This window comes from Geotrypetes seraphini, chromosome 2, assembly GCF_902459505.1.
Source record: "Geotrypetes seraphini chromosome 2, aGeoSer1.1, whole genome shotgun sequence".
NCBI lineage: Eukaryota > Metazoa > Chordata > Amphibia > Gymnophiona > Dermophiidae > Geotrypetes > Geotrypetes seraphini.
The window spans coordinates 330386934-330414102 of record NC_047085.1 but is presented as its reverse complement, the minus strand read 5'-3'; the positions used below and the strand labels follow the sequence as shown (position 1 = coordinate 330414102).

Sequence of the window (27169 nt, the reverse complement as noted above, 5' to 3'; positions counted from 1 at the left end):
CATTATATTAGCGAGAACAAAAAATATTGATGCTTGATGAAAGTGAAAACACTTAAATACAAAGCAGATGAAAAACAAAATATTAGTATATGTGTGCAGGAGAAGTAAACACCTGTAGAGAAACAGGTGGAACCGCAATACAGGAAAGAGAGAAGAAGGAAGAGGACAAGCCATTTCAGCCAGTCATCCTCACAGCATATAATAAAGAAGATGAAAGTTGAAAAATGATAGAGAAACAAATAGTTACATTCTACATATTCAATAAGGTTCTATGTAATTTAAACAATCTACAGTTTTAAAGAAAAATTGTATATATATTAATTCATGCATTAGTATATTAAACCTATACATCCAGAACTATAGTTAACTTAAGGCTCTTGCTGCCACGACTGTCCTGCTCTTACTGCCCCGACTATTCTCCTGCCCTGCAAGCAATGCCGCCCCTACTGTCCTGCTGAGGACTCTCCTGCTTGTGCAAAAACCCTGTTCTCTGCCCCGACTCTCCTCTTGCCACCCTGCTCTCTGCCCCAAATCTCCTACTCTTCCCCGCAGTGCGGCTGGCAACCTCACAGATCGGATCGCTAATGGATCGGTGAGATTAGTGAATCTAGCCCTTAGTCCTTAAACACAAGAGATTAGAAAAACCAGAATGATAATGGGGAACAAATTTCTTTTGTTAGCAATGTGCCTTTGGTTTTTTTTTTTTTTTTGTTTGTTTTATTAAGGCCCTAGGGAGATTGTGTAGGACAGACTGATCAAATCTACTGGCACAACCTCTCCTAAGAGTGATGGGATGCGAATGAGTGAACAAAAATTCATGTTGCAGTCTTGCATATCTCTTTCATGGTGGATGACTTTAGATAGGCGCCTACCCACATAGCCATAACTGTAATAATCTGAGCCATAACCGTAACATTCTGAACCTTGCCTCATTGTGATTGGAGATTGCTTCTTTTTTCAATTAGATAGTGTGTGCTTGGCTATGACAGCCTAAGTTTACTGGAATCATAAAAACAAAAAGCTGGGTAGACATTTTAAGGACTTTGGTCCCTCCAACTAGAAAGCTAAGTTTAATTTATAGTTAAGGTGTGCAATTCACATTTACCTTCATGGACCTGTGGCCTGAAGGAAACTATTGGAAGATGATTCACTGCCAGGAATAAATCCAATAGCACATTAACCTCCCTCCCTTTTTTACAAAACCACAAAAGCGGTTTTTAGCGCAGGCTGGCGCACTGAATGCTCTGCGCTATTCCTGATGCTCATAGGAACTTCTATCTTGGATTTTAAATGATCTTTTTTTCTTTTGCCTCCATCTGTCTCACAACCCTCGATTTTGTTCAAAATTGACTGGGATGGACTCCTTGGGCCTTTACACCCCCAAATCATGCCAGCTTTGCGCTGGATACTCCTGGCACTGGGTGGCAGAATGTTAGGCATGTTGATTGAGGCTGCCATCCTGAGTCTACTTATTACAAGTGTGGGCACTGCAGAGATAATAAGCATTTGATAGGCAGTAGGTTTGTGCATAAAGTACAGTGTAAGGCATGGCAGTACAGAACACACCACACTGGAATCAATTCAAAGCAAACCATTAAACTTACCTTGATCCTTTTAACCAATTTATTCTCTTCATCATCATCAGTTTCTGGAAATTCATATATCTTAATTTTATGTTCTTGGATTTCTTTCATTATCTAAAATGGAAATATACACTTAAAAAAATACTCCAATCTGTGAATGCTATCAAAATTTTTTACCTATATTCTCTGCACAGGCTAGATGAAAGGTATACATGAATGCTCCCACACCTTCCTAAAGGTCACCACCCGAATAAGAATAATGAAAATTATTATTTGGCCGAATATGAATACAAATAATGGGCATTGAGCTTCAACATAAATAAAAGCAACAAGAAATCAGTGATCAACCTAAATTGCTAGAAAAATGCATATAAATTATAGTACATGCTCACGTGTATGCCCACTTTCAAATTACAAGCCATCATATTTAGGTGCCATTTTATAGTGTGTAGCTGGAATGTTAGCATGTGACCATCTCTAGGGAAACATGGCTGAAGTCATCAAACAAAAAAAATGAGGTTTTAATGAATTCTATTAGAGAAAACAATTTGTAATACCACAGTCTAAACCCCATCCTTTTATATGAAAATAAAATAGTATTTTATTGTAAAAATGTCATGTTCCCCTAGATAGACATAATTGTACACACAAAGATATGTATGCTAGTACTCTGGTAATTCACATGCTTTCTTTAAGCCTAAATGTTGGTCCCTCAATAGTTCATCCTTAACACTATACTCCCCAAACCACTATCTAGACACAATGTTCTACAACAGCCCAACAGCCACTAATATCAGCATAGTCACACTGCCTAAACATCTAGCATCTTAGGTCATCATGCCTGTTCCAGTGAACATGTTTTCCATGAAGCTAGCATGAATATGACTGGTAGGGAACTAGTAATGCATAGTTTTAAATATCCTAATACAGCATTAAAGATTTGCCCTATTGCCACTGAGGAAGGATTTGAGGTTTGAGAGAAAGTGGAAAAGGGAGACAATATGTGATTGGGAGGGGATACCCTTAAACCAACTACCCCTCAAGCCACCCCAGGTAATATTTCTTTATCATACGGAAGATCCACTTGTACTGTATACCCAATCCCCTCTCATTCCTGCCTCATCCTTGCATCCCCTTTCAGTTAATTCACTCTTCTATTCCACCAAGCCAATTTTCTAACCCTTCCTTTATCCCCTTGAGCAATCTAACCTCTTTCTCCACCCTTTTAGTAGTTATTTGCCTCATCATGATGGTTGTTTTAAAAAATATGGAATAAAAATGGGTTAAAGGTAAATTTACCTAGTTGATCTCCCAAGAATTCTATCACACCAAACCTACTTCACCCTCCCCCCAAATATGCAACCCAAATCTCAAGTTGGCAAAAGAAGTTTGGTCCTGCCTCAAGCCACATCTTTCTTCCTCTGCTGCCTGGAGCTGGAATATTATGCTTTCAGCCAGGCAGGTCAAAGTGACCCAAGGTACCTTCCTCCTAAGCCCAAATCAGCAATATGTTAGGAAAAAAAAAAACAGGTGGCACAGGAAGATGTACAAGTGCATGCATTCACTTTAACTATTGCTGACCTCAACTGGTCCTTGGTCTTCCACGATTCCGCATGAACTAGCCAATTCTGTAGTCCTTATCACTGCTTTGCAGAAACCAAGGCTTCTGCCTATAATCACCTAGAATGTGTGTTAAGCTATTGCACCTATTCTGCTGGGAAATATTAAATTACCAATTTTGTAAGTGACTGAAGAGAACATTCTCAAAGAAGCGCCAAATGTTAGCCAGCGGTAGGGCACCTAACTAACAAACTTGGAAGCACATTTTCTAAAAAAACATGGAGGCATGAATGGTGTAAGTGTCATGCTTACAGAAGCACATAAGGATGCCTAAGGCTGGTGTGGGCATAGCTTGTGCTGGAAGTGGCCTTAGGCATCCTTAGGCACCCCTTAAGCGCGATACCGGTGCCTTAAATATAGGCTTCCAAAATACTGGCACACATTTAAGGTGCTGGTGTAAAAAATAAAAAAATTCTATAATCTGCGCCGGTTCATGACTGACATGCTATTAGCAGTCACCAATACAGGCACCTATTATAGAATTCCCCCTAAAGTCTTCAATTCTGTGGGACACAATGTGTCTACATGATCTTGTAATCTCTTCCACTCAAATCGGAGCATTTCACTTGAATGCTGTTTTATACTATTTTACAACATACTCTGTTATTTCAGTTCAATATTTTGAATACTGCTAACTATAGATTTAATTTTGGTTTTAAATAACCAGGATTATAGCAGAAGTATCCCATCACTTTATATCCACATCAAATGAAAAACCTAACCACTAATACTTCCTCACTTGAGAATAAATCATTTCAGAAAGTAACTGAAGCACATATAGCATCATAATCAGAACATTTTCAGTTTACAATCAGTTGGCAAGCTAATATATGGTTTCTAAAGTTATTCAGCCATTCCAAGTAAACCAGGCAAAAGTTAGTAGTGAAAAAGGATAGGCCTCTATGTACCTGTCTTTTAAACTGTTGGCACTCCTCTGGAGTGAGGGTGTCTGCTTTGGCAATAAGTGGAATGACATTAACTTTCTCATGTAAGCGTTTCATGAACTCAATATCCAGAGGCTTCAACCTGAAAAACAGGAGCAACTTCAAGAATTGAACCAAAGAAGCATTTTGCATTTTAACATACTATCAGTCAAGCACAATCTTTATATAATATTGATCTGGGAGTGTTTAAAATGGAACCAAATGGATAACGTTCATAAAAATAAATCTAGTCTTGTTTTTAATTTGGCTTCTTATTTCATTTAAAAACATTTATGGCTCCTTTTACTAAGCTGCGTTAGGGCATTATGCGTGAAATAGCTGGCGTTAGTTCTAGCCGCGTAGCACGGGGTTAGCGTGCGCTAATCTGCTGCGTGCGCTAAAAACGCCAGTGCACCTTAGTAAAAGGAGCCCTTAGATTTCATGTCTGGATAATGTTAAACTTGCTTCTACACTTTTCCAACAAGAACAGATGGGGAAAGCATGTGCTACAAGATTCATGGAATTGTTTCCGAACTCTCTACATGTGGGTTCAGCTGTGCAAACTTTGTTTACTGGACTATAAGAGACTGAAACCTGAGACAGAGTAAAGCAGCGGTCTCAAACACGCGGCCCACGGGCCGCATGTGGCTCTCCAGGTTTTATTTGCGGCCCGCGGTTTGGACGCGATCAACAGCATTTCTTTTCCCCTTTCCCTTCCTTTTGGAGCAGCAGCGCGTCTGGCCGGCTCGTTTCGTTCAAAGCTGCGGGTTGGCGGCTCCTTGCGCTATCCACTCCTGCATCTGAAGCCTCTTTGACGTCACAACATCAGAGAGGCTTCAGACACAGGCGCGGATCTCGCAAGGAGCCGCCACCTGCGGCTTTGAACGGAACAAACCGGCCAGACACGCTGCTGCTCCACAAAGAAGAGAACGGAAGGGAAGGGGAAAGAGAAATGCTTCTATATAGGAAAGGGGGAAGGGAAATGCTGCTTCTGTTGCTGCTGCACCCAATTGGGGAAAGAGAGGGAAGGAAGGGAGAGGAGAGGAACAAGAGAAGAAGCCAAGTTCATGGGAGGGAGGGAAGGAAAGGAGATATCAGACCATGGAAGGGGAGGGAGAGATGCCAGGGCATGGGGGAAGGGAAGGAGGCAGATGCCAGACCAGGGGAAAGGAAGGAAGGAGGGAGAGAAAGGAAAGAAAGAGATGCCAGACCATGGAAATAGGACGGAAGAAGAGAGAGATAGGAAGGGAAGGTAAGACATGAAAACGTAGATTTTGAAAAGAAAGCAGAAAAATTGAACATTAAGTTAATGCCAAAGATGGATGCAAGGCAGAAAGTGAAGACGAAGAGAAAAACAGTCAAAGGACAAGAAGGCACTGGAAACATAGTTGAAAGCACAGAAAAATAAAGTCACCAGACAACAAAGGTAGGGAAAATGATTTTATTTTCAATATAGTGATTGAAATGTGCTAGTTTTGAGAAAGAAAAGATATTAAACTTTAAATGTGAGGGCTGCAGAAAAAATAGTTAATGTCTTATTAAAGAAATGACAATTTTGCATGAGGTAAAACTTTATAGTTTATATATCTTTCCTTTTAACTGTTAAAGGAAAGTTTTATCTAATATAATAAAATGCTAGGCCACGCATGCGCACTTCCTAAGTGTGCGCCGGTTTTCTGTGAGCTGTAGCAACACATAGGAAGTGCACATGCGCGGCTTACGATCTGTCCTGCTCCCTGTTGAAAGACATGCGCACTCGCGCCGCGTGTTCGCGCATCACAAAAGCTTCCCTGCTCTCCACTTCACAATACGGCCCTACCGGCCGAAGCGCGAGCGAGCTGCGGAAGTGGTGGTGGTGGTGGGCGCCCTCAGGTATCAGTTTGACGTTAGGATGGTGGGGTGGGGAGGCCTGCGGAGCCCAGCAACTTTCCGCTGCCCAGGACCAGAGTCATTTGCCGCCTCCCCCTTCCCTTCCCGCGGGCCCGACTGGCGATTTAAGCAGCGTGTGCAACAGTCTTCACACGCTGCTTCGGGCCCTTCTACTGCCCTGATTTGCTCTGGGCGTGCCAGAGTAAATCAGGGCAGTAGAAGGACCCGAAGCAGCTTGTGAAGACTGCGGCACATGCTGCTTGAATCGCCATGTGTAGTCGGGCCCAAGGGAAGGGAAGGGGGGGGAGGCCGCAAAGGACTCGGGCCCGCGTTTGTAGTCGCCACTGTGGGAAGGGAAAGGGGATAGAGGAAACGCTAATGCTGCTGCACAGGGAACTGGTGTGGGGGGAGGGAAATGGAAGGGGGAGGGAATGCTGCTTTGGACACACAGACAGAGGGAGGAAGGGAGACAGAAAGACACAGGGGCAGGTGCACAGGGAACTGGTGTGGGGGGAGGGAAATGGAGGGGGAGGGAATGCTGCTTTGGACAGACAGACAGAGGGAGGAAGGGAGACAGAAAGAAAAGAAGAAAGACACAGGGGCAGGGAGATATACAGAAAGACAAACAGACAAAGGGGGCCAGGGACAGAGACAGACAGAAAGAAAGACAGCGGGAGTCGCGTCAGGAGGGGTGCGGGATGGTAGTGGACAGCCAAGGAAAAAGAAAGAAAGAAAGACAGAAATACAGAAAGCGGCTAAGGAGAGAGAGAGAAAGAAATAAAGACAGACACACACACATATATTCTAGCACCCGTTAATGTAACGGGCTATAAGACTAGTAAACTATAAAGAGTTTTACCTCATGCAAAAAGCACAGTTACTTACCGTAACAGGTGTTATCCAGGGACAGCAGGCAGATATTCTTAACGCATGGGTGACGTCACCGACGGAGCCCCGGTACGGACACTTTTAACTAGAAAGTTCTAGTTGGCCGCACCGCGCATACGCAAGTGCCTTCCCGCCCGACGGAGGAGTGCGTGGTCCCCAGTTAAGATAAGCCAGCTAAGAAGCCAACCCGGGGAGGTGGGTGGGACGTAAGAATATCTGCCTGCTGTCCCTGGATAACACCTGTTACGGTAAGTAACTGTGCTTTATCCCAGGACAAGCAGGCAGCATATTCTTAACGTATGGGTGACCTCTAAGCTAACAGAGAGGGAGGAGGGATGGTTGGCCATTAGGAAAATAAATTTTGTAACACAGATTGGCCGAAGTGTCCATCCCGTCTGGAGAAGGTATCCAGACAGTAGTGAGTAGTGAACGTGTGAACTGAAGACCAAGTGGCCGCCTTGCAGATTTCCTCAATAGGCGTGGAACGGAGGAAAGCCACAGAAGCAGCCATAGCTCTGACCCTGTGGGCCGTGACAGCTCCTTCCAGTGAGAGGCTGGCCCGAGCATAACAGAACGCAATACAGGCAGCAAGCCAATTGGACAGCGTTCGTTTAGAGACAGGACGACCCAGACGGTTGGGATCGAAGGTCAGAAAAAGTTGAGGAGATGAGCGGTGAGCCCTGGTACGGTCAAGGTAGTATGCAAGGGCACGTTTACAATCCAGTGTGTGTAACGCCTGTTCTCCAGGATGAGAATGGGGTTTCGGGAAGAAGACAGGCAATACAATAGATTGGTTGAGGTGAAAAGCCGAAACCACCTTGGGAAGGAATTTAGGGTGGGTACGCAGAACCACCTTGTCATGGTGAAAAACAGTGAACGGTGGATTGGCAACCAGTGCATGCAGCTCACTGACCCTCCTGGCAGAGGTGATGGCAATGAGGAAAAGCACCTTCCATGTGAGAAGTTTGAGCGAAGTAGTAGCAAGAGGCTCAAAGGGAGGTTTCATGAGGGCTGACAAAACCACATTGAGGTCCCAGACGACCGGGGGAGGCTGTAGAGGTGGTTTGATATTGAAGAGGCCTCTCATGAACCGGGAAACCAGAGGATGAGCCGTGAGAGGTTTTCCGAGGATAGGCTCATGAAAAGCAGTGATGGCACTGAGGTGGACTCTGATTGAGGTAGACTTGAGACCAGCATTGGACAGAGAGAGCAAATAGTCCAATACGGTCTCCACCGCCAATGAGGTGGGATTGTGATGATGCAGGAGGCACCAAGAGGAAAACCGGGTCCACTTCTGATGGTAACATTGGAGCGTGGTGGGTTTCCTGGAGGCATCCAAAATGCGACGGACAGGCTGAGACAGGTTCTCTGGAGAGGTCAGCCCGAGAGAAACCAAGCTGTCAGGTGGAGGGAAGACAGATTGGGATGCAGTAGAGACTGATGTCGCTGCGTAAGCAGAGTAGTAAACACAGGAAGAGGAATGGGCTCCCTGGAGCTGAGCTGAAGCAGGAGGGAGAACCAGTGCTGTCGGGGCCACCGAGGAGCGATGAGAATCATGGTGGCCCTGTCTTTGCGGAGTTTGAACAAGGTCCGCAACATCAGAGGAAGTGGAGGGAAGGCATAGAGGAACCGATCCGTCCAGTCGAGCAGGAATGCATCCGGGGCCAGACGATGCGGAGAGAAGAGTCTGGAACAGAACTGGGGCAGCTGATGGTTGTGAGGAGCTGCAAAGAGGTCCACCTGCGGAGTGCCCCAGCGAGCAAAGATGGAGTTGAGTGTGGGAGGGTCCAGGGTCCACTCGTGAGGTTGAAGGATGCGGCTGAGATGGTCGGCCAGGGAGTTCTGTTCGCCCTGGATATAGACAGCCTTGAGGTACAGATTGTGGGCCGTGGCCCAGGTCCAGATTCGGAGGGCCTCCTGACAAAGGAGACGAGATCCGGTGCCGCCTTGCTTGTTGATGTAGTACATGGCGACTTGGTTGTCCGTGCACAGGAGAAGAACCTGAGGGTAGAGGAGGTGCTGGAAGGCCTTGAGAGCATAAAACATGGCTCTGAGCTCCAGGAAGTTGATGTGATGTTGACGCTCCTGAGGGGTCCAGAGTCCCTGGGTGCGGAGATCGCCCAAGTGAGCCCCCCATGCATAGGGGGAGGCATCTGTGGTTATGATCATGGAATGAGGGGGTAGATGAAAGAGAAGGCCCCTGGAAAGATTTGAGGAGTTCAACCACCATTGAAGAGATTGCTGAAGAGACGATGTCACAGAGATGGGATGAGAAAGAAGATTAGTGGTCTGTGACCATTGGTTTGCAAGGGTCCATTGAGGTATCCTGAGGTGGAGTCGCGCCAGAGGAATCACATGGACTGTCGAGGCCATGTGGCCCAGAAGGACCATCATCTGGCGAGCAGGGATGGATGGATGGAGGAGCACCTGTCGACAGAGGTGAAGTAGGGTGCGGTGCCGGTCAGCAGGAAGGAACGCACTCATCTGATTGGTATCGAGAACTGCTCCGATGAACTGAAGGCGCTGTGTGGGAAGCAGATGCGACTTGGGATAATTGATCTCGAACCCCAAGAGATGGAGGAAAGAGATGGTTTGATGAGTGGCTTGCAGCACAAGTGGAGATGTAGTTGCTTTCACCAACCAATCGTCCAAGTAGGGGAACACTTGTAGGTTGTGGGACCTGAGAAAAGCCGCTACCACAATCAGGCATTTGGTGAACACCCTGGGTGATGATGCGAGACCAAAGGGCAGTACCTTGTACTGATAGTGGTGATTCTGTATCTGGAATCGGAGGTAGCGACGTGAAGCCTGATGGATTGGAATGTGAGTGTAGGCCTCCTTGAGGTCCAGGGAACATAGCCAGTCGTGTTGAGATAGAAGAGGATAAAGTGTGGCAAGGGAGAGCATTCTGAACTTCTCCTTGACCAAACACTTGTTGAGGTTCCGGAGGTCGAGGATAGGACGAAGATCTCCTGTTTTCTTGGGTACCAGGAAGTAGCGGGAGTAAAATCCCTGACCTCTTTGGTCTGGCGGAACTTCTTCGATGGCATTGAGGAGGAGAAGGGATTGGACCTCCCTGAGGAGGAGTGGAGTTTGGGAGGAGTGAGAAGCAGACTCTACGGGAGGATGGTCTACTGGAAGAGTCTGGAACCTTAGTGAGTATCCGTGACGGATGATGTTGAGAACCCACAGGTCTGATGTGATGGCCTCCCAGCGTTGGAGAAAGATGGTGAGGCGGCCTCCGATAGGTTGAGGAAGAGGCATCGACGGTTGGAGACTGGCTATGCCCTGGAGAAAGGAGTCAAAAGGGCTGAGGAGGTTTAGTCTGAGGGAGAGGCTTGGTCGCCTGGTGAGACTGAGAGCGAGCCTGAGTGTGCTGCTGTTGGCGAGGCCGGCGGGATTGCTGTTGAGGAGGATTAAGCGGTCTAGCAGAGAAGCGACGTTGATAAGAGGCCTGTATGGTCGCGCAGGTGGAGTCTTCTTTTTAGGCTTAATGAGGGTGTCCCATCTGGTCTCATGAGCCGAAAGTTTTTGTGTTGTGGAATCTAGAAACTCCCCAAAAAGTTCATCACCAAGGCAAGGCGCGTTGGCGAGGCGGTCTTGGTGGTTCACATCGAGATCAGACACCCTCAGCCAGGCAAGGCGTCGCATGGCTACAGCCAGTGCAGAAGCTCGGGAAGTGAGCTCGAAGGAATCATAAATCGAGCGCACCATGAATTTTCTGAGCTGAAGGAGGTTGGAAATCTGTTGTTGGAATAGTGGGACCTTACGCTCAGGTACATATTTTTGCAGAGCAGAAAGTTGTTGGACCAGGTGTTTCATATAAAATGAAAAATGAAAGGTGTAGTTGTTGGCTCTGTTAGCCAGCATGGCATTCTGGTACAGGCGCTTTCCAAATTTGTCCATTGTTTTCCCCTCTCTGCCAGGAGGGGTGGAGGCATAAACACTGGAACCCTGAGATTTTTTGAGAGTGGACTCTACGAGGAGGCTCTCATGGGGCAATTGGGGTTTATCAAAGCCCGGAATAGGGATGACCCGGTATATACTGTCCAGTTTTCTGGGGGCACCTGGAACAGTAAGGGGATTTTCCAAATTTTTATAAAATGTTTCCCGTAGGATATCATGTACGGGCAGTTTGAGAAATTCCTTGGGAGGTTGGTCGAAGTCCAAGGCATCTAAAAAGGCCTGGGACTTCTTGGAGTCGGACTCAAGTGGTATGGAGAGAGCCGCGGACATCTCCCGAAGGAATTTCGTGAAGGAGGATTGCTCAGGCTTGGAAGTGGTTTCAGCCATGGAGGGTTCCTCATCTGTAGAAGAGGCATCCTCCTCGGTACCGAGTGGGGATTGCTCCCATAAGTCTGGGTCCCTGATGGCAGGCTCAGTATGGCGGGTTTTAGAAAGGGACTTGCCAGAGCGCATGGATACGGTGCCGGGAGATGAAGACCGGCGTCGATCCCTGTCCCGGGAGGAATGGTGCCGATCCCGGTCCCGAGAAGACCGGCGTCGATCTTGGGCCCGGGAGGGGTCCTCTGCAGAGCAAGTCTGAAGTTCAGGCTGGGCAGATAAGACCGGCATGGAAGTGTTTATCGGTACCGAGGGGGTGGACACCGGTGGAGTGGTGCGAGGCTCGGGCCGGACTGGTACCGGAAGGAGCGGTGCCAGTAGGGTCGGAAGGAGCTGTTGGAGTTGCTGCTGTAGCTGCTCCTGTAGTTTGTCCTGGAGGATGGCCGAGATGCGGTCCTCCAATGGGGGCACCGGTACCGTTTTAGTTTTCTTCGGTACCATAGGTGCTGCTCGACGCTCCGGCGATGAGGAGGCCGATGACGAGGCACTCACCGAGATCGGAGCGGAGCGTTTACGGGATCGGCGGGACGCCGGAAGGACCGGGGTCACCGCTGTAACTGGAGGGCGCTCTAGGGAAGTGGAAGGCTTCTTAGCCGGCTTACCTGGCGCTATCGACCCCGAAGGAGGATCAGGCGGTGTCGAAGTGGTCGGTGCCGCTTTAGGCGGTGCCGTCGACGTCGGGGCCTGATCCATGGCAGAACCGGTGCCGAAAAGAATATTCTGCTGGATTTGCCGGTTCTTAAGAGTAGCACAGCGGGTGCAGGTGTCAGCCCGATGCTCTGGACCCAAACACTGAAGGCACCAATTGTGTGGGTCAGTTAGAGAGATCGGGCGTGCACACCGCTGGCACTTCTTGAAGCCCGGTTGGGGGGGCATGAAGGGAAACACGGCCTCCGCGAAATCAAACCCGGAGGCTTGTATGATTACAACAGGCCCCGCCGGGGCCGGCTGGAAAAAACGAAGGAAAAACAAACACGAGGTTTTTGTTTTGTTTTTTTTAGAGAAATTAAAGTCGAAATACAAAATATAGAACAAAAAGGGATCAAAAAATCGCGAGCGGGAAGGCAAAAAGAGAGTTTTCAATGGCCGTTGAAAGCACATGCGTCTTCTTCGCTCCGCGGAAACGAAGAAACTGGAGACCACGCACTCCTCCGTCGGGCGGGAAGGCACTCGCGCATGCGTGGTGCGGCCAACTAGAACTTTCTAGTTAAAAAGGTCCGTACCGGGGCTCCGTCGGTGACGTCACCCATACGTTAAGAATATGCTGCCTGCTTGTCCTGGGATAATTGTCATTTCTTTAATAAGACATTAACTATTTTTTCTGCGGCCCTCCAAGTACCTACAAATCAAAAATGTGGCCCCGCAAAGGGTTTGAGTTTGAGACCACTGGAGTAGAGGATCAGTGGAAGGAAGCTGAACCATAAGCTAGAGTCTGCACTGCAAGTCTTCAAAAAAGGAGGTACTGAAGCTTATTGGGGTTTTTCCCACATTGTGATTTTTACTTGTTGAATAGTTTGATACTTGCCAGTATGTGGATATAGTTAAAGAGGAATAAGCTATGAAGGTGATGGTAGGCTCTTATGAAATTTGACCCAGCGTAAATATGAAATATTATTGCAGCTATCTAGAAGTGAATGGATTAAAAATGGACTAATTACCCCACTTGAGAAGATTTTGGAATAAACATTTTGGTTCCTGAAAATTTTTTTAAGTTGGACTGCAATACCCCCTTCCCCCCAAACAAACAACAAACAGACTCTTGACCCTCCAGGGTCTCTGAAGTTTATAATTTGGTGTCAATACATATCTCCCAGCTTGGTCCTTTCTCAATTTCTAGAGCTTTGAAATAAAACCTCTGAGAAACCAATATCCCCCCTTTTTTCAGATACTGAAATTCTGCCTGTTTTACAGTGAGGTACCAGGCCCCTACTATGACACTTTTTTGGTCAGATGCTATGCAACTGCATTGCATTCTGCTAGTTCTGAAAATTCATAAGGAGCATATAAAAAATATGGGTTCCAGACTTGTCAGCCCTTTCAGTATGGAACAGACCACTATTCTATAGTAGAATAAACTACGGTTGTGTTCGTGAGGAGCTAGCTAAATTAAAGGTAGACAAAGTAATGGGGCCAGATGGTGTACACATCTGAGGGAGCTGAAGGAGCTTAGGGAAGTTCCGGTGGCTCCGCTGATTGACCTTTCAATACTTCTCTAGAGTCGGGAGTGGTACCAGATGACTGGGGAAGGACAGATGTGGTCCCTTTACCCAAAAGTGGAAATAAGGAAAGCTGGTAAATTTGACTTATGTGGTAAGCAAATTAATAAAAACACTTTTAAAACAGAGAATGGTGAAGTTTCTGGAATCCAGTGGATTACAGCACCGGAGGTAACATGGATTCACTAGGTAGGTCTTGTCAGACAAATCTGATCAATTTCTTTGACTGGGTGACCAAAGAATTGGATAGAAGGAGTGTGCTAGATGTGATATATTTAGATTTTAGCAAACCCTTTGACAGTGTTCCACAAAGATGTCTAATAAATAAACTCAGTGCCCTTGGGATAGGCCCCTAAGTGATGGACTGGATTAGCAACTGGTTGAATGGAAAGCGACAGAGGGTAGTGGTCAATGGAGATCGCTCTGAGGAAAAGGATATTTATTACCAGTAGTGTGCCTCAAAATTCTGTTCTTGGTCCTGTTCTTTTTAACATTTTTATAAGCAATTTTGCTGAAGGACTGTCAGGTAAGATTTGCCTCTTTGCAGATGATACCAAAACCTGTAATAGACAGTCTGGATGGTGTGAATGGCTTGAAGAAAGACCTATCAAAGCTTGAAGAATGATCTGAAATTTGGCAGCTAAAATTTGATGCTACGAACTGCAAGGTCATGCATTTGGGCTGCAAAAACCTGAGGGAATGGTATATAAACGGTACAGTTTATGTGCACGACAGAAGAGCAGGACTTGTGTGTGATTGTATGTGATGATCTTAAGGTGGCCAAACAGGTTGAAAAAGGTGATGGCGAAAGCTAGAAGGAAGCATAGGAAGAGGTATGGCCAGTAGGAAAAAAGAGGTATTGATGCCCCGATATAAGATACTGGCAAGACCTCATTTAGAATATTGTGTACAATTCTGGAGACTGCATCTTCAAAAAGAAATAAAAACAGATGGAGTCAGTCAAGAGGAAGGCTACTAAAATGGTCAGTGGTCTTTTGTCATATGGAGACAGACTTAAAGATTTCAATATGCATATTTTGGAGGAAAGGCGAGATATGATAGACACATTTAAATACCTACATGACGTAAATGTGAATGAGTCAAATCTCTTTTACTTGAAAGGAAGCTCTGAAATGAGAGGGCATAGGATGAAGTTAAGAGGTGATAGGCTCAGGAGTAATCTAAGGAAATACTTTTTTACAGAAAGGGTTGTAGATGTGTGGAATGGTCTCCCGGAACAGGTGGTGGAAACAGAGACTGTCTGAATTCAAGAAAGTGTGGGATAGACATGTGGGATCTCTTGAGAGAGGAAGAGATAATGGTTACTGTGGATGGACAGGCTGGAAGGGCCATTTTAACTTCATCTGCCATCATGTTTCTATGTACAGTATAATCCCATTATAACGGACTCATTTATAATAGAACCTCGCCTATAGCGGACGAGGTCCTGGCCGAGCGCCATTATAAACATACAGAAAATCATCAGATATAGCGGACTCACATATAACGGACTTTTGGATATAACGGACAACTATTTTGGTCCCGAGAGCCACTTTAGCTGTAATTTTCTTCGGCTATAACGGACATGCAGGCTCCGCCTACAAGGCGCGTGGCATGCCGGTGTTATAGTATCAAAATGCAGCCCAGAAGAAAATGACAAGAGTATTTTTCTTTCCAGTACAGTACGACATAATGCTTTAGAACATCTTTTAGTGTTCTGGTTTTGCAATCATTTCGTGCCATACCAACGTTTTGCTGAGTTTTGTTCTTGATGTTGCTGATATAGTTGTGCAGTGACTGTTGTTCATTGATTAAACGTTGTTTCAAGTTGACCTAAATAAAGTTTTAAAAAAATGCAACTCTGGATACAACGGACCGCTTTTCCAGGTTCCTTGAAGTCCGTTATAACGTGATTATACTGTAACAAATCTCTCCACTGCCTAGATATAATCCTGCTGCTGAGAAGGCAAGTAAATGGCGACCCATTCAGTCTGCCCCAACAATTACACTCATTATCAGTTCATGATTAAATTATCTGGCATTTCTGGGACATAGACCATAGAAGTCTGCCCAGTACTGTCCTTAGGTTCCAACTACTGAAATTGCCTTTGAAGAAAGCACACTCCAACCTATCCGAACCATCTTTGTAATTTGCAGGATGCAGATCATAAAAGTCTGTCCAGTACTGCTCTCAAGTTCCAAATTACTGGAGTTTCCATCAAAGTCCTCTCCAATCCATCCTAAACTGAACTGCTATATACAAAACAGATCAAAAATAGATCTCTTCTTTGCTCCGATTTTGTTTTCTCCCATTGGGTTACTTTTGGTGTAATATACAAAACACAGACAGTACAAGTCTGCCCAGTACTAGCCTTAGTTCTTCACAGCCAGTCGCCATCTAAGCACAACTTGACACATCACACATGGATCCATTTCAGTTTTGTTTTTTTTTTATATCATTCATTTTCTAATTAGAGATCCTCTATGTTCATTAGCCGCTTTTCTAAATTCAGTCATTATTTTTGTCTCCACCACCTCCCTTGGGAGAGCATTCCAGGCATCAACTACCCCCTGAAAAAAACTTTCCTGACATTAATCCTCAGTCTATTACCCTGCAGCCTCAATTCATATCCTCTAATTTTACCTTTTTCCTTCTCTGGTTGAGATTTTTCTATACCTTTCAAGTATTTAAATGTCTTTTATATCTCACCTCTCCATCCTTTCCTCTAGGGCATATATATATTCAGGTCTACTAGTCTCTTTTCATGTGTCTTTTTGTAGCATAAAATGATTAATTTTGACTGGATTTAGCATCATAAAATATGGCTTGAAATAAAGTGTGTTTTCTGACTTGAACTCCGAAAACTCCAGCCATCTGCTGTAAGTTAAGCACCTATTCAGTGGATAAGAAAGGATGGCAGGAGTGTTGAACTGAATTCTATTCTCCAAGTCATGGACAATTGATGTTGGCTTTTTTTCATTAATCCATGCTTACGTATAAGTTCTGTCATTTTGTTCTTTATAATAGTCTCTACCATTTTGCCCGGCACTGACATCAGATTCATTGGTCTATAATTTCCTAGATCAAGAACTTATAGCTGTGCACATATAAGGAATACCAAAGGGACTAAGATTCTACTAGATTCTCAGTGCTCACCTACTGACATGCAAATTACTTCTGGTGAAATTCTGCGTGCGTAAAATTCCTAACCCTAACACAGGATGTGTAGAATTTAGTGCAGACACAGATGACAGTGGTTCTGCTCACATTTTTTCTCCAGGGCTAAGCTCTCACAGCAAAAAGAGAATAAAGTGAATCACTGCACAAGTCACGTCCCCTCCTGTACAGACTTAGACCCTATGACTCACAAAGAGCCGTGTCTGTCAGTACAGGAGTAGGAAGTTATCTACTGTGCAGTGGGTAACTTCATCCTTGCCGCGAGAGCTTAACGCTGAATGGGAAAAAAGTGAACAGTCGCTGAATTCTGCCAGTAGTAGCAGCAAATGTAGTCTACTGTGGTAGAAGGAGTTCACATATTTCAAGGCTTAGAAGTGAAACCAGCTGAAGTTAACTGTGAAATTGGATCAGACATTCAGCTACTTTTAATTTCAAACTGGCATGGAAGACAGAGGTGAAATTACTCTTGATCAGAGGTGGATAACCATGGTTCTCAAGGACCATAACCCAGATTTCTACAATGAATATGCATGAGATCTATTCACATACAACAGCAGCAATACATACAAATCAATCTCATGCATATTCAATGTGGCAATCTTGAAACGCAACTCAGCTGTGGCCCTCAAGCGGCAGTCGCCCACCCCTGCTCTAGATATATAAGTCCAGCAACTACAAAGCAGGGAAAGCTGAGAAATTAGGCTGAGAAAGTTTACTTAACTGTTAGAACTACTCAATCTGCAATTAAACTCTGGAATTTGTTGTCCGAGAATGTAGTGAAAGCAGTTAGCTAAGCAGAGTTTAAAAAAGGTTTAGTTAATTTCCTAAAAGTTCATAAGCCATTATTGAGATGGTTTGGGGAAATCCACTGCTTATACCTAGGATAAGGAGCATAAAATCTGTTTTATTCCTTGGGATCTTACCACCAGGGTTGGCCACGGTTGGAAACAGGATACTGGGCTAGATGAACTTTCAGTTTGTTCCAGTATGGCAACTCTTATATTCTTACTGTGAAAGCATTTCTGATCCTAACCACTGTGAAATGGTCATAGATCTGGACTATCTTAGAGCTAAAAATACTAAAAAGCTAAACAGCAGCGAGTATAGTTTAAACACAGTAATACGACCACAGTGGCCTTGTCAGGAAGTAACTTTGGCTGGCGCTACAACTCAGGCTACTGGCCAGACCAAGAAAAACTAAATGGCCCCCATTATTCCTAACACAGTGAGTGAGGGCAGTTAAATCTCAGAAAAGCTGGTTCCTAATAGTTCTCCACAGCCTTTGCATAAGGACTGATGCTACTGGATACCAAGGCCCAGTGGTTGAAAATGAATGAAGTAAAGAGATTTGGGTCTTACCTTGCTAATATATTTTCTACTAGATAAGTATATCATTCTGGATGGATGGGTAATATTCCAGTACTCGAGAGTCGTGCAGAAGGAACCCATTCCAGCTTTTGAATCCCTCCTACTTGAGGGCTCTGCTGCCCCCTTCAGTTTGTTCCAAAGCAGGCAATAATTCCTTCTAAAAATACCTGTGAAGGAGGGATATGGAGAAACTCCCCAAAGAACAATTGTGTTCTGCTCTGAAACATAACAGACATGTTAAATGCTGCCATCTAACAATTCAAACATGAAACTAAACTAAAACTTAGCTTTATATACCAGATCATCAACCAGAGGAAGCTCAACACGGTTAACAATAATTAATAAAAATATGCTAAAATTGCAAGGAGATTAATTTTCAAAATGTTTAGCAAATAGAAAAGTTTTTAAAGATTTGCGGAAGAATTTGAAAGGACTAGGACATCTCAAATTTAAAGGAAGTTCATTCCATAATTGAGAGAGCTCCAATTTTATCTATAGCAGCCACCATGTTACGATGATACAGGACTCCAGGATCCATATGGAGATAAATGCCAAGATAACGCATCGGTTTACGTACTGGAGGGATTGGCAAGGTGTCATGCTAGGGCTCCCACCCCAGCCCCGACAAAGGGAGTAATTCAGATTTCGCGCAGTTCACTTGAAGACCGGAAATAGAACCAAACTCGGTCACTAAACGCAACGCCACCGATAAGTGACTGGGAGCCTGATCCAAGAATAGCAAGATATCATCTGCAAATAAGGTAATACAACACTCCGTGTTACCTATGCGGATGCCACTAAGCTCAGGGCTAGATCGAATTTTAATGGCTAAAGGTTCAATAGCCAGGACAAACAGCAGGGGCGCGTCCCCCGGCACAGCTGGAATGGATCCGATAAACCACCATTGATGATAAGACGTGCCCACGGCGCGGTATACAGGCCCCGAATCCATTGGAGGAAAGGCCCCACGACTCCATACTCCTGCAAGACCCAAAAAAGATACTGCCAAGAGATACTGTCAAAGGCTTTTTCCATATCAAGGCCGGCTATCGCAGAGGTGCCACCTCCACCCCAATGCTCATGGAGTGCCGTCAATGCTTTAAGAAGGTTCATAGAAGCATATCGCTGAGGGACAAACCCCACCTGGTCATCCCCTATGAGCTCAGGCAAAAATACATTCAGCTGGGCTGCCAAAATTGCCACCAAAAGCTTGACATCTTGATTCAACAACGAAATCGGGCGATAGGAGCCAACCTGAGCAGGGTCCTTTCCCGGTTTTGGAGCAAGGTAATATGAACTAAATTACAGTGAGGACCCGAAGCAGCGGTGGCCAAGAAATTGAAGTAGTTCCCCAAAGGGTGAACAAGAAGATCGGGCAAGAATTTATAGTATTCCAGACCAAAACCATCGGGGCCCGGTGCCTTGGCGAGCTTCAGCTTCTTAATCACCAGTCGGACTTCCTCCAAAGATATGGGAGCATTCAACCGTTCCGCCTGCTCTCCAGAAAGCCGCGGAATAGGGAGATTCTGAAAAAATGTATCCCGGTCTGCATCAGTAAAGTCCCTCTTCGCATAAAGATCACTATAGAACTCTACAAATTGCTCCCGTATCTGAGCCTCCTGAGTAATACATTCTCCCCTAGAATTCTTTACCATTCTAATAAGCTGTTTTTTCTGATACGGCTGAACCAAAGTCGCAAGAAGTTTACCCGCTTTGCCTCCCCATTGGTAAAGACGAAACCTCTGATAATAAATATCTTGACGCGCACGTTGGTCCAGTATCTCATTGATCTGGAGATGGATAGATTTGATTAACAGGTCATCTGCCCCATCCAATCTGTCCCGATGACGTCTACGCAGTGCTCCCAGCTGGGCTGAGAGAGCGAGAAGTCGTTCCCCCTGCTTTTTCCACTTAGTGGCTACAAACTGGATAATATGACCCCGCAATACCGCCTTAGAGGCGTCCCAGAACACTACCGGGTCCACTTCCGCAGTATTGTTAAATTCCACATACTCCAACCACTTGGCCCATAGGAACATATGGAAATCCTTATCAGAGTATAAAGCCGTGGGAAACTGCCACATCCTATCTCCCGGCTGATCAGTGATCCGCAAAGTAAGGACCACTGCCTAATGATCCGACAAGGTGGTGTCAGCAATAGAAACCTGATCTACACAAGAAAAGAGATTTTGCGATACCAAGACATAATCCAGGCGAGAGTATAGGGCATGAGGATTAGAATAGAACGTATACTCCCTGTTGAAAGGGTGAAGGGTTCTCCACGTATCCACCACGGCGAGATGGTCACAGAGGAAAGGCACCCCCCGTCGAGCGGAGTCTCTAGAGCGCGGCTTGGCAGGAGAGCAATCCAGAGTAGGGTCGGCTGTGACATTAAAGTCCCCACCAACAATTAATTGATAGGAGGGATACTGAGCTAAAACGCCCAATAACCCAGAATAAAATTTATGGCTGTACACATTTGGAGTATAAAGAGTACAAAATAAAAGCTGAAAACCCCAAAGCTCCCCCAATACAAGCACATAGTGGCCCTCTTTATCATGAATAGTCTTATGAATGTAGAACGGTAAGTGTTTATGAGCTAGAATCGCCACCCCCCGTTGTCTATTATAGGCAGAGTATTTCACATCACCCACCCAATCTCTACGCAGCTTCTCATGCTCAGCAACAGATAAGTGGGTCTCTTGAAGAAAACGCGACATCAACATGGCGTTGCCGGAGCCAAGTAAGAATTTTCTTACGCTTTACGGGGGAATGTATACCATCAACATTAAGGGTAGCAATAGTCAAATTAACCATAGCTATTAAGCATAAAGAGCTACCACTGCACCCATAGGGTGAAGAATAGCAAAACATCCGAGGAGTGTACCCCCCAGCTAGGTTCGACTCCTAAAAAGAGCAATGAAGAAATGGACCTGGCCCCTGCAGGCCCCCCAGCCTCCTTTCTGCTAAAGTCCCCCCAACTCTCGAACCATCCAACAACCACAATCTCACTACATACACACATCCAGCCTCTCCTCCCCCCACCCCCTCCCAGAAGTCCATCCCGAGACAACCATATCCCAAAATCCGAAAGAACCACCCGCACTCCCCCTCCAGCACCTCTCCCAACCCAATAAATGGAGTAAAGAAGAAAACAAAAGAAGAAGAAATAAAAAGAAAAGGTCATTCCCGAACCTATTATCTGTGCCCCGGAAATGTCAAGGGCTACCCGTAGAACAGCCCTCAAAAACTAGCAGAGGGAAAACAGCCCACTCTCCCCCCTACCAATAAAGAAAAGTGGCACTACCGCTCCCACCTCCCCCGAACTACTACCAATGCCACACAGCCAAGAATACCAGCGTTCACCCCCAGAACCAAATCCCACTCCCCCCCATATCGCTGAAATCCAGGGGCCAACCCCTCCCTCATAGCCCTAGATCCTGAACACCCCCCCCCTCTTCCCACAGTCAAAGGTAATCCAGGGCAAATAGAACCATGACCTGACAGAAGAAGAAGACGACACATACCCAGCGCAAACATGTACGGCCCGGAGAGAGAAAGGTAGTGCAGCCGTATAGAGGTAGAGGTAGAGGTAAAGGTAGAGGTAGTGCAGCCGTGCTACCAGCAAACATGTTGAGTCATATAAGACCACAATCCCAATAGTGTCACTCGTGACAAAAAAAAAGTAATAACAAATAAAGCCCCAACCCCCCCACCCCGATAAAGAATAGGGAGCAAGAAAGATTAGAGAGTTGAAAGACCATATAGAGGGAAAGTAACAGTAAAATGAACAGAACCAAATAACAAGCAGACCCCCACTTCACCCTCGGGCACGTGCCACTACGAAACAGGCCAAGCACGACCCAGCACTCCAATTCAGATAGCAAAGAATACATAATAGTGGGGGGCGAAAGAGAAGAAGGAAAAAGACAGACTAAAACGGGCCCCAATCCAGAGAGACGGAAAGAAAAAGAAATACAATTACAAGATAAACAGCGAAAGCGAAGACAGAAAAAGCAACAGGCGAAAAAACAGAAAAGTCAAGGTAGGCAAGATATTGAAGAATCCAAAGGCAGCATTAGGCAAGTCCCATTGTCCGAAAGCAAGTCCACAAGTAGGGAGCAAAATCAGCGGTATCCAGTCTGGGTAGAATATCAGCCCGGTAAGCCTTCCAGGAAATCACAAATCTCTGCCGGCATGGTGAAATAGAGGGCCCGGTTTTCATGCTGAACGTGGAGTTTTGCTGGATACTGCAAGACGAAGCGCATTTGCCTTTGATGTAACTGGGTGTAATACGGTGCCATCGCTCTATGCTGCTCAGAGACCCGGGGGGAATAATCCTGAAAGATTAGGATCCGCTGGCCCTCGTACATAAGGATCCCTTTCGCCTTGTAGCATGCCATAAGCTGGTGTTTGTCAGCGAAATTGAGAATGCGGGCGATAACTGGCCTCGGTCGACGGTCTCCATCGCGACGTATTCCCAAGCGATGGACCCGCTCAATCAACAAGGGGGCATCTCCCAGCACCATGCCTATTTCTTTGGGCAGCCACGTGGACACCAAAGTCCACAAGTCTGTCTCTATGATCGATTCTGGCAAACCAATGAGCCAGACATTATTCCGGCGGCTCCGATTCTCCAAATCTTCGGCTCGGTCCTCCAGCCTACGCACCTTCTCCTCCAGGGCCCGGGCTCCCGCCTCCATCGCTCCTGTGCGATCTTCCTGCGCAGAGACCCTTTCCTCCACTTGTTGTAAGTGCGCGGCTTGCCTCTCCACCATGTCCTTGATACCATCTACGGTGGATTGCAGGCGAGTCGGTTTATCATTTAGAAAGGAGGTAAGATAGGTTTTTAACTCCTCGATCACATCCGCCGGCAAGGTAATAGTAGGGCTAGGCAGGGCCCGCGCAGGAGGTGTTGAGTCTGCCATTTTAGCAGGAATAGAAGGGCTTCTCGGAAACCTAGCAGGCTTTGAGGCTCTGGTCGGCATACCGCAATAAGCGCTCCAAAAGTGGAATAGGCAGGCAGCCCACTGAAAACTCTGCAATATGCAAAAAGCGGGGGACCCACAATCAAGAAATAAAGGGAGAAAAAGCTGTTTAAGAAGCACTGGGGTCAGGAGAGGTGCTGAAACACGTCTTCCTAGGCTGAGTGAATCACGTGACCCCCCACCTGCGCTAAATCAGTGCAGTAATGCAAATACACTAATTAATAGAGAAATGCTTATGCTCTACCTCTAGATGTCCCCTCCAGAATCAAAATTTAAAATTTGTTAGATCATGATTTGAGCACAGATTTGAAAATTACTACGTTACCTGAGCACATTCCACAGTAAGCCATTTTATGCTGTAGTAAGAATATGCTAGCACTTACCGTAGCCTAGTAAAAGGATCCTTAAGTGATAGTGTTACTTACCCATGTCCTGAAGGTGCAATAAAATATAAACAACAATGAACTCTGTTGTCTGGCATCTGACGTCTGTTCACACGGGATTCTGCATTTAGATAATCTTCAAATTTGCTGTCAATGTAGTCAATAACTGGTTGCCAACTACAAAATAATAATAATTAAAATAAACCTATGAGACATGCTCTATATCTGTTTAATTGATCTACCTATGCTTGAAACATATTTTTGATGGTGATTCAGAGGAAATGAGGCAAGTCATAGTGAACTTGGAAAACTAAACATCTGCAAAGCACCTAGACTAGTTGATATACAGAATAGAGAGATCAAACAAACCTAAAAGAAGCCTGTAACTTATTATACATGCTACACAACCCAGGGATTGGAAGATAGCTAAGCTAAGTTTTAAGGGATATCTAGAAAAGTACAAACCTTTGAGTGTGACCTTGGTGCCACACAAATGGGTAGAAGCCATTCTGAAAAACAAATTATTGTTCATTTGATAAAGCCAGAGCCAACAAGGATTTAGAAAAGGGAAATTTTGCTTTATCAATCTGTTACATTTTTTTCAAAGCATTCAACATGTGGATAAGGGTGAGCTACATGATAGAAGATATCTGGATTTTTAGAATGTGTTAATCCCTCATACCAATAATAATAATTTCTATAGCGCTACCAGATGTACACAGTGCTGTATAGATACACAAAGACGAGAGTCCCTGCTCAAAAGAGCTTACAAACTGAACAGACAAGACAGGCAAAACAGGATGCCATGAACACAGTTAAGAGGAATGCTTAATCTGCTGGTTAGGTTGGTGGGCCGTGGGGAGTAGGGCATGGATTGAAGGATATATCAAAAAGGTGAGCTTTTAGTCTGCTTTTAAACAAGATAAGGAAGGGGTATGGTGGACAAACTCGGGTAGTTTATTCCAGGAATAAGGGGCAGATAGATGAAAGGAATGATGTATGGAATTGGCAGTGGAGGAAAAGGGTACAGCTAAGAGCAGCTTATCTGAGGACCAGAGTTCTCTAGGAGGTGTATAAGGAGAGAGGAGCAATATTGAAGGGAAGCAAAATGAATACACTTGTAGGTCAGCAATAAGAGCTTGAACTGTATGCTAAGGAGGAAAGGGAGCCAGTGAAGTGATTTAAGGAGAAGGGTGACATGAGCGTAGCGAGGTTGATAGAGGAGTCATGCAGCAAAGTTTTGCACAGATTGCAGGGAGGGAGAGGCAGCACTATGGGAGACCAGTTAGAAGCAGATTGCAGTAATCTAAGCATGAGATTATGAGGGTGTGGACAAGGGACCACATAGTGTGCACAGAGAGGAAAGGGTGAATTTTTGAGATGTTGTAGAGATAGAAGCGACAGGCCTTAGCAATTTGTTGGATGTGCTTAGAAAATGAGAGGTCAGAATCAAAGACGACTCCAAGGTAGTGAGCAGAGGAGACTGGAACGATGACAGTATTATCTACAGAGATGGAGAGTGGAGGGAGAGGAGCAGAGGATTTAGGAGAAAAAAGGAGCAGTTTAGTTTTAGATGATGGCAGGACATTCTGGCAGCAATGTCAGCCAAACAGAGACTTTTTCTTGAACTTTAGCTTTCGGGTGTAGAGAGGTAGATCTGGGAGTCATCAGCATATAGGTGATACTAGAAGTAATGGGAAGAGATCAGAGCACCGAGGTAAGAGGTGTAGAAAGGGAAAAGAAGAAGTCCTAAGACAGAACCCTGGGGTATGCCAACTGCTAGCAGGATAGTAGCAGAAGAGGAGCCACCAACACATACACAAAAGGTGCGATGGGAGAGGTGGGAAGTAAATCAGGAGAGGACGGATTCGTTGAATCCAAGTGAGGATAGCGTATCGAGGAGTAAGCTATGATTAACAGTATCAACGGCAGCAGACTGGTCAAGAAGAATGAGGATTGTGTAAAGGCCCTTAGATCTGACCATGAAGAGGTCACTATGGACTTTGATGAGACCAGTCTCTGTGGAGTGTTGGGGGCGAAAGCTTGATTGTAGAGGATCAAGAAGCTGTCAAGATGAAAGGAAGTCAAGGCAGCAACGGATAATAGCATGTTAAAGTAGTTTGGATAGGAACTGAACAAGAGAGATAGGGCAATATTTGAACGGGCAGCTGGGGAACCAGTGAGGGTTTTTAAAGAAGTGGCTTAACCACTGCTTATTTGAAGGCATTGTGGAAATAGATAGGTTGAGAATATGGCAGATGGGAGGGATAACAGTATAGGGGTCAATTAGAGGGGTGGGAATAGGGTCTGAGGGGCATGTAGTAGGCTTGGCTGAAGACAGAAGTTGTGCGGTTTCTTCTTCTGATTTCAGAGAAGGAAGAAAAGTCAGTGGTAGCTGATGAAGGGTCGAGAGGGTGGGACCAGTTAAGGGGAGCTTCCTGAGTTATTTGGGTGAAGGAAGGAGTGGTGTGAGTTTGAAGGTCAAGAGAGTGGATGGTGGGTAGGGGATAAAGCCAGAGCCAATATTTTTTTTTCAAAGCATTCAACATGTCGATAAGGGTGAACCAGAGCTGATAGAGGATATCTGGATTTTTATCTATCTATATAAATAAAACTACCCCATACATAATAGGGCTAAAGCAGTGGTTTCCAGATCTATCGTGGAGGGAGTCTCCAGACAATTCAGTTTTCAGGATATTTGCAATGAATATTCATGATAGGTATGCACACTGCCCCCACCCCCAATGCATGCAAATTTATCATATGCACTTCCATTGTGGATAACCTAAAAACCCAACTGGATGGAGTCCTGTAGGATCGTTTTGGGGACTACAAGGCTAAATAGTCAATTTGCCCTGGGAGTGGTGCTTTTTTCTTTAAACATATTTATAAAATTATCTAGAAAAGGAGACAATTTAAGTAATGAAATTTGAGGATAAGTGGTTTCAGGAACTGCAGAGAGACTTTATAAGACTTGAGGGCTGAGAATTTAAATTTGAGGGGTGTTCAATAATTTATCTACCTGAATATGAAAGAAAGAAGCGTGATGAAACAAATCTGTGCATGTTGTGACATGTCTCAAGGTTACTCATGCACAGTTGCTGCTCAGTGGGAGTCTAACATTAAAAGAGACAGGATGTCAGGAGCATCTTCTTGTCAATCAAGAAACTGATAGATTCGGAGCACTGTTCAGTGATAAAATTTCTCACAAAAGGTAAAAAGCCAAAGGAGATCAATGACTGCAGTTTATGGCGAGTATGCCCCATCATCGCACAAAGTAAAATTTTGAAGCAAGCAGTTTAAGTGAGGTAGAGAGTCCATTGAAGATGATCCTCACACTGGACGGCCTGTGGAAACACATGCGCAGAAATGTGCAGGAAAGTAGAGGATTTAATTTTAAATTAAGGTTTCCTGAACAGCTGAAGAAATGGGCATCTCAGCAGGGTTTGGAAAAATAATTAATGAAAAGTTGGGCATGTCCAATGTTAGTACAAGAAGGGTTCCAAGATTGCTGACGCCATGTCAGAAGGCCACAAGGCTCCAGTGCTGTCAGGAGAATGTGGAGATGCTCCGTGAAGATCAAGTGAATTATTTTAATCATTTAGTGACTGGCGATGAGACTTGGGCCCATCACATAGATCCCGAGTCCAAAATGGGAGTCAATACAGTAGAAGCACAAGTCATCCCCCACCCCAAAAAAGTTTCTAGACAGAAGAATCTGCAGTCAAAGTCATGGCAATTGTCTTCTGGGATGATGAAGGCCTTTTGCTTATGGAGTTCACGCCACACATTTTATGGGAATCAATGAA

At 45.2% G+C, this 27169-nt stretch overlaps 1 protein-coding gene across 5 annotated transcripts in view; it reads right to left on the bottom strand.

Moving 5' to 3' along the window:
- SEPTIN7 (septin 7) overlaps positions 1-27169 on the bottom strand; it is a 266147-nt gene that overhangs the window by 99533 nt on the left and 139445 nt on the right. For all 5 annotated transcript variants that reach the window (XM_033930201.1, XM_033930198.1, XM_033930199.1 and 2 more), the window contains exons 6-8: positions 23403-23537; positions 4112-4229; positions 1605-1697 (exon numbers count right to left, since the gene is read on the bottom strand). In XM_033930201.1, the coding sequence (XP_033786092.1) occupies positions 1605-1697; positions 4112-4229; positions 23403-23537 (346 nt within the window). The remainder of the gene's footprint in view (positions 1-1604; positions 1698-4111; positions 4230-23402; positions 23538-27169) is intronic.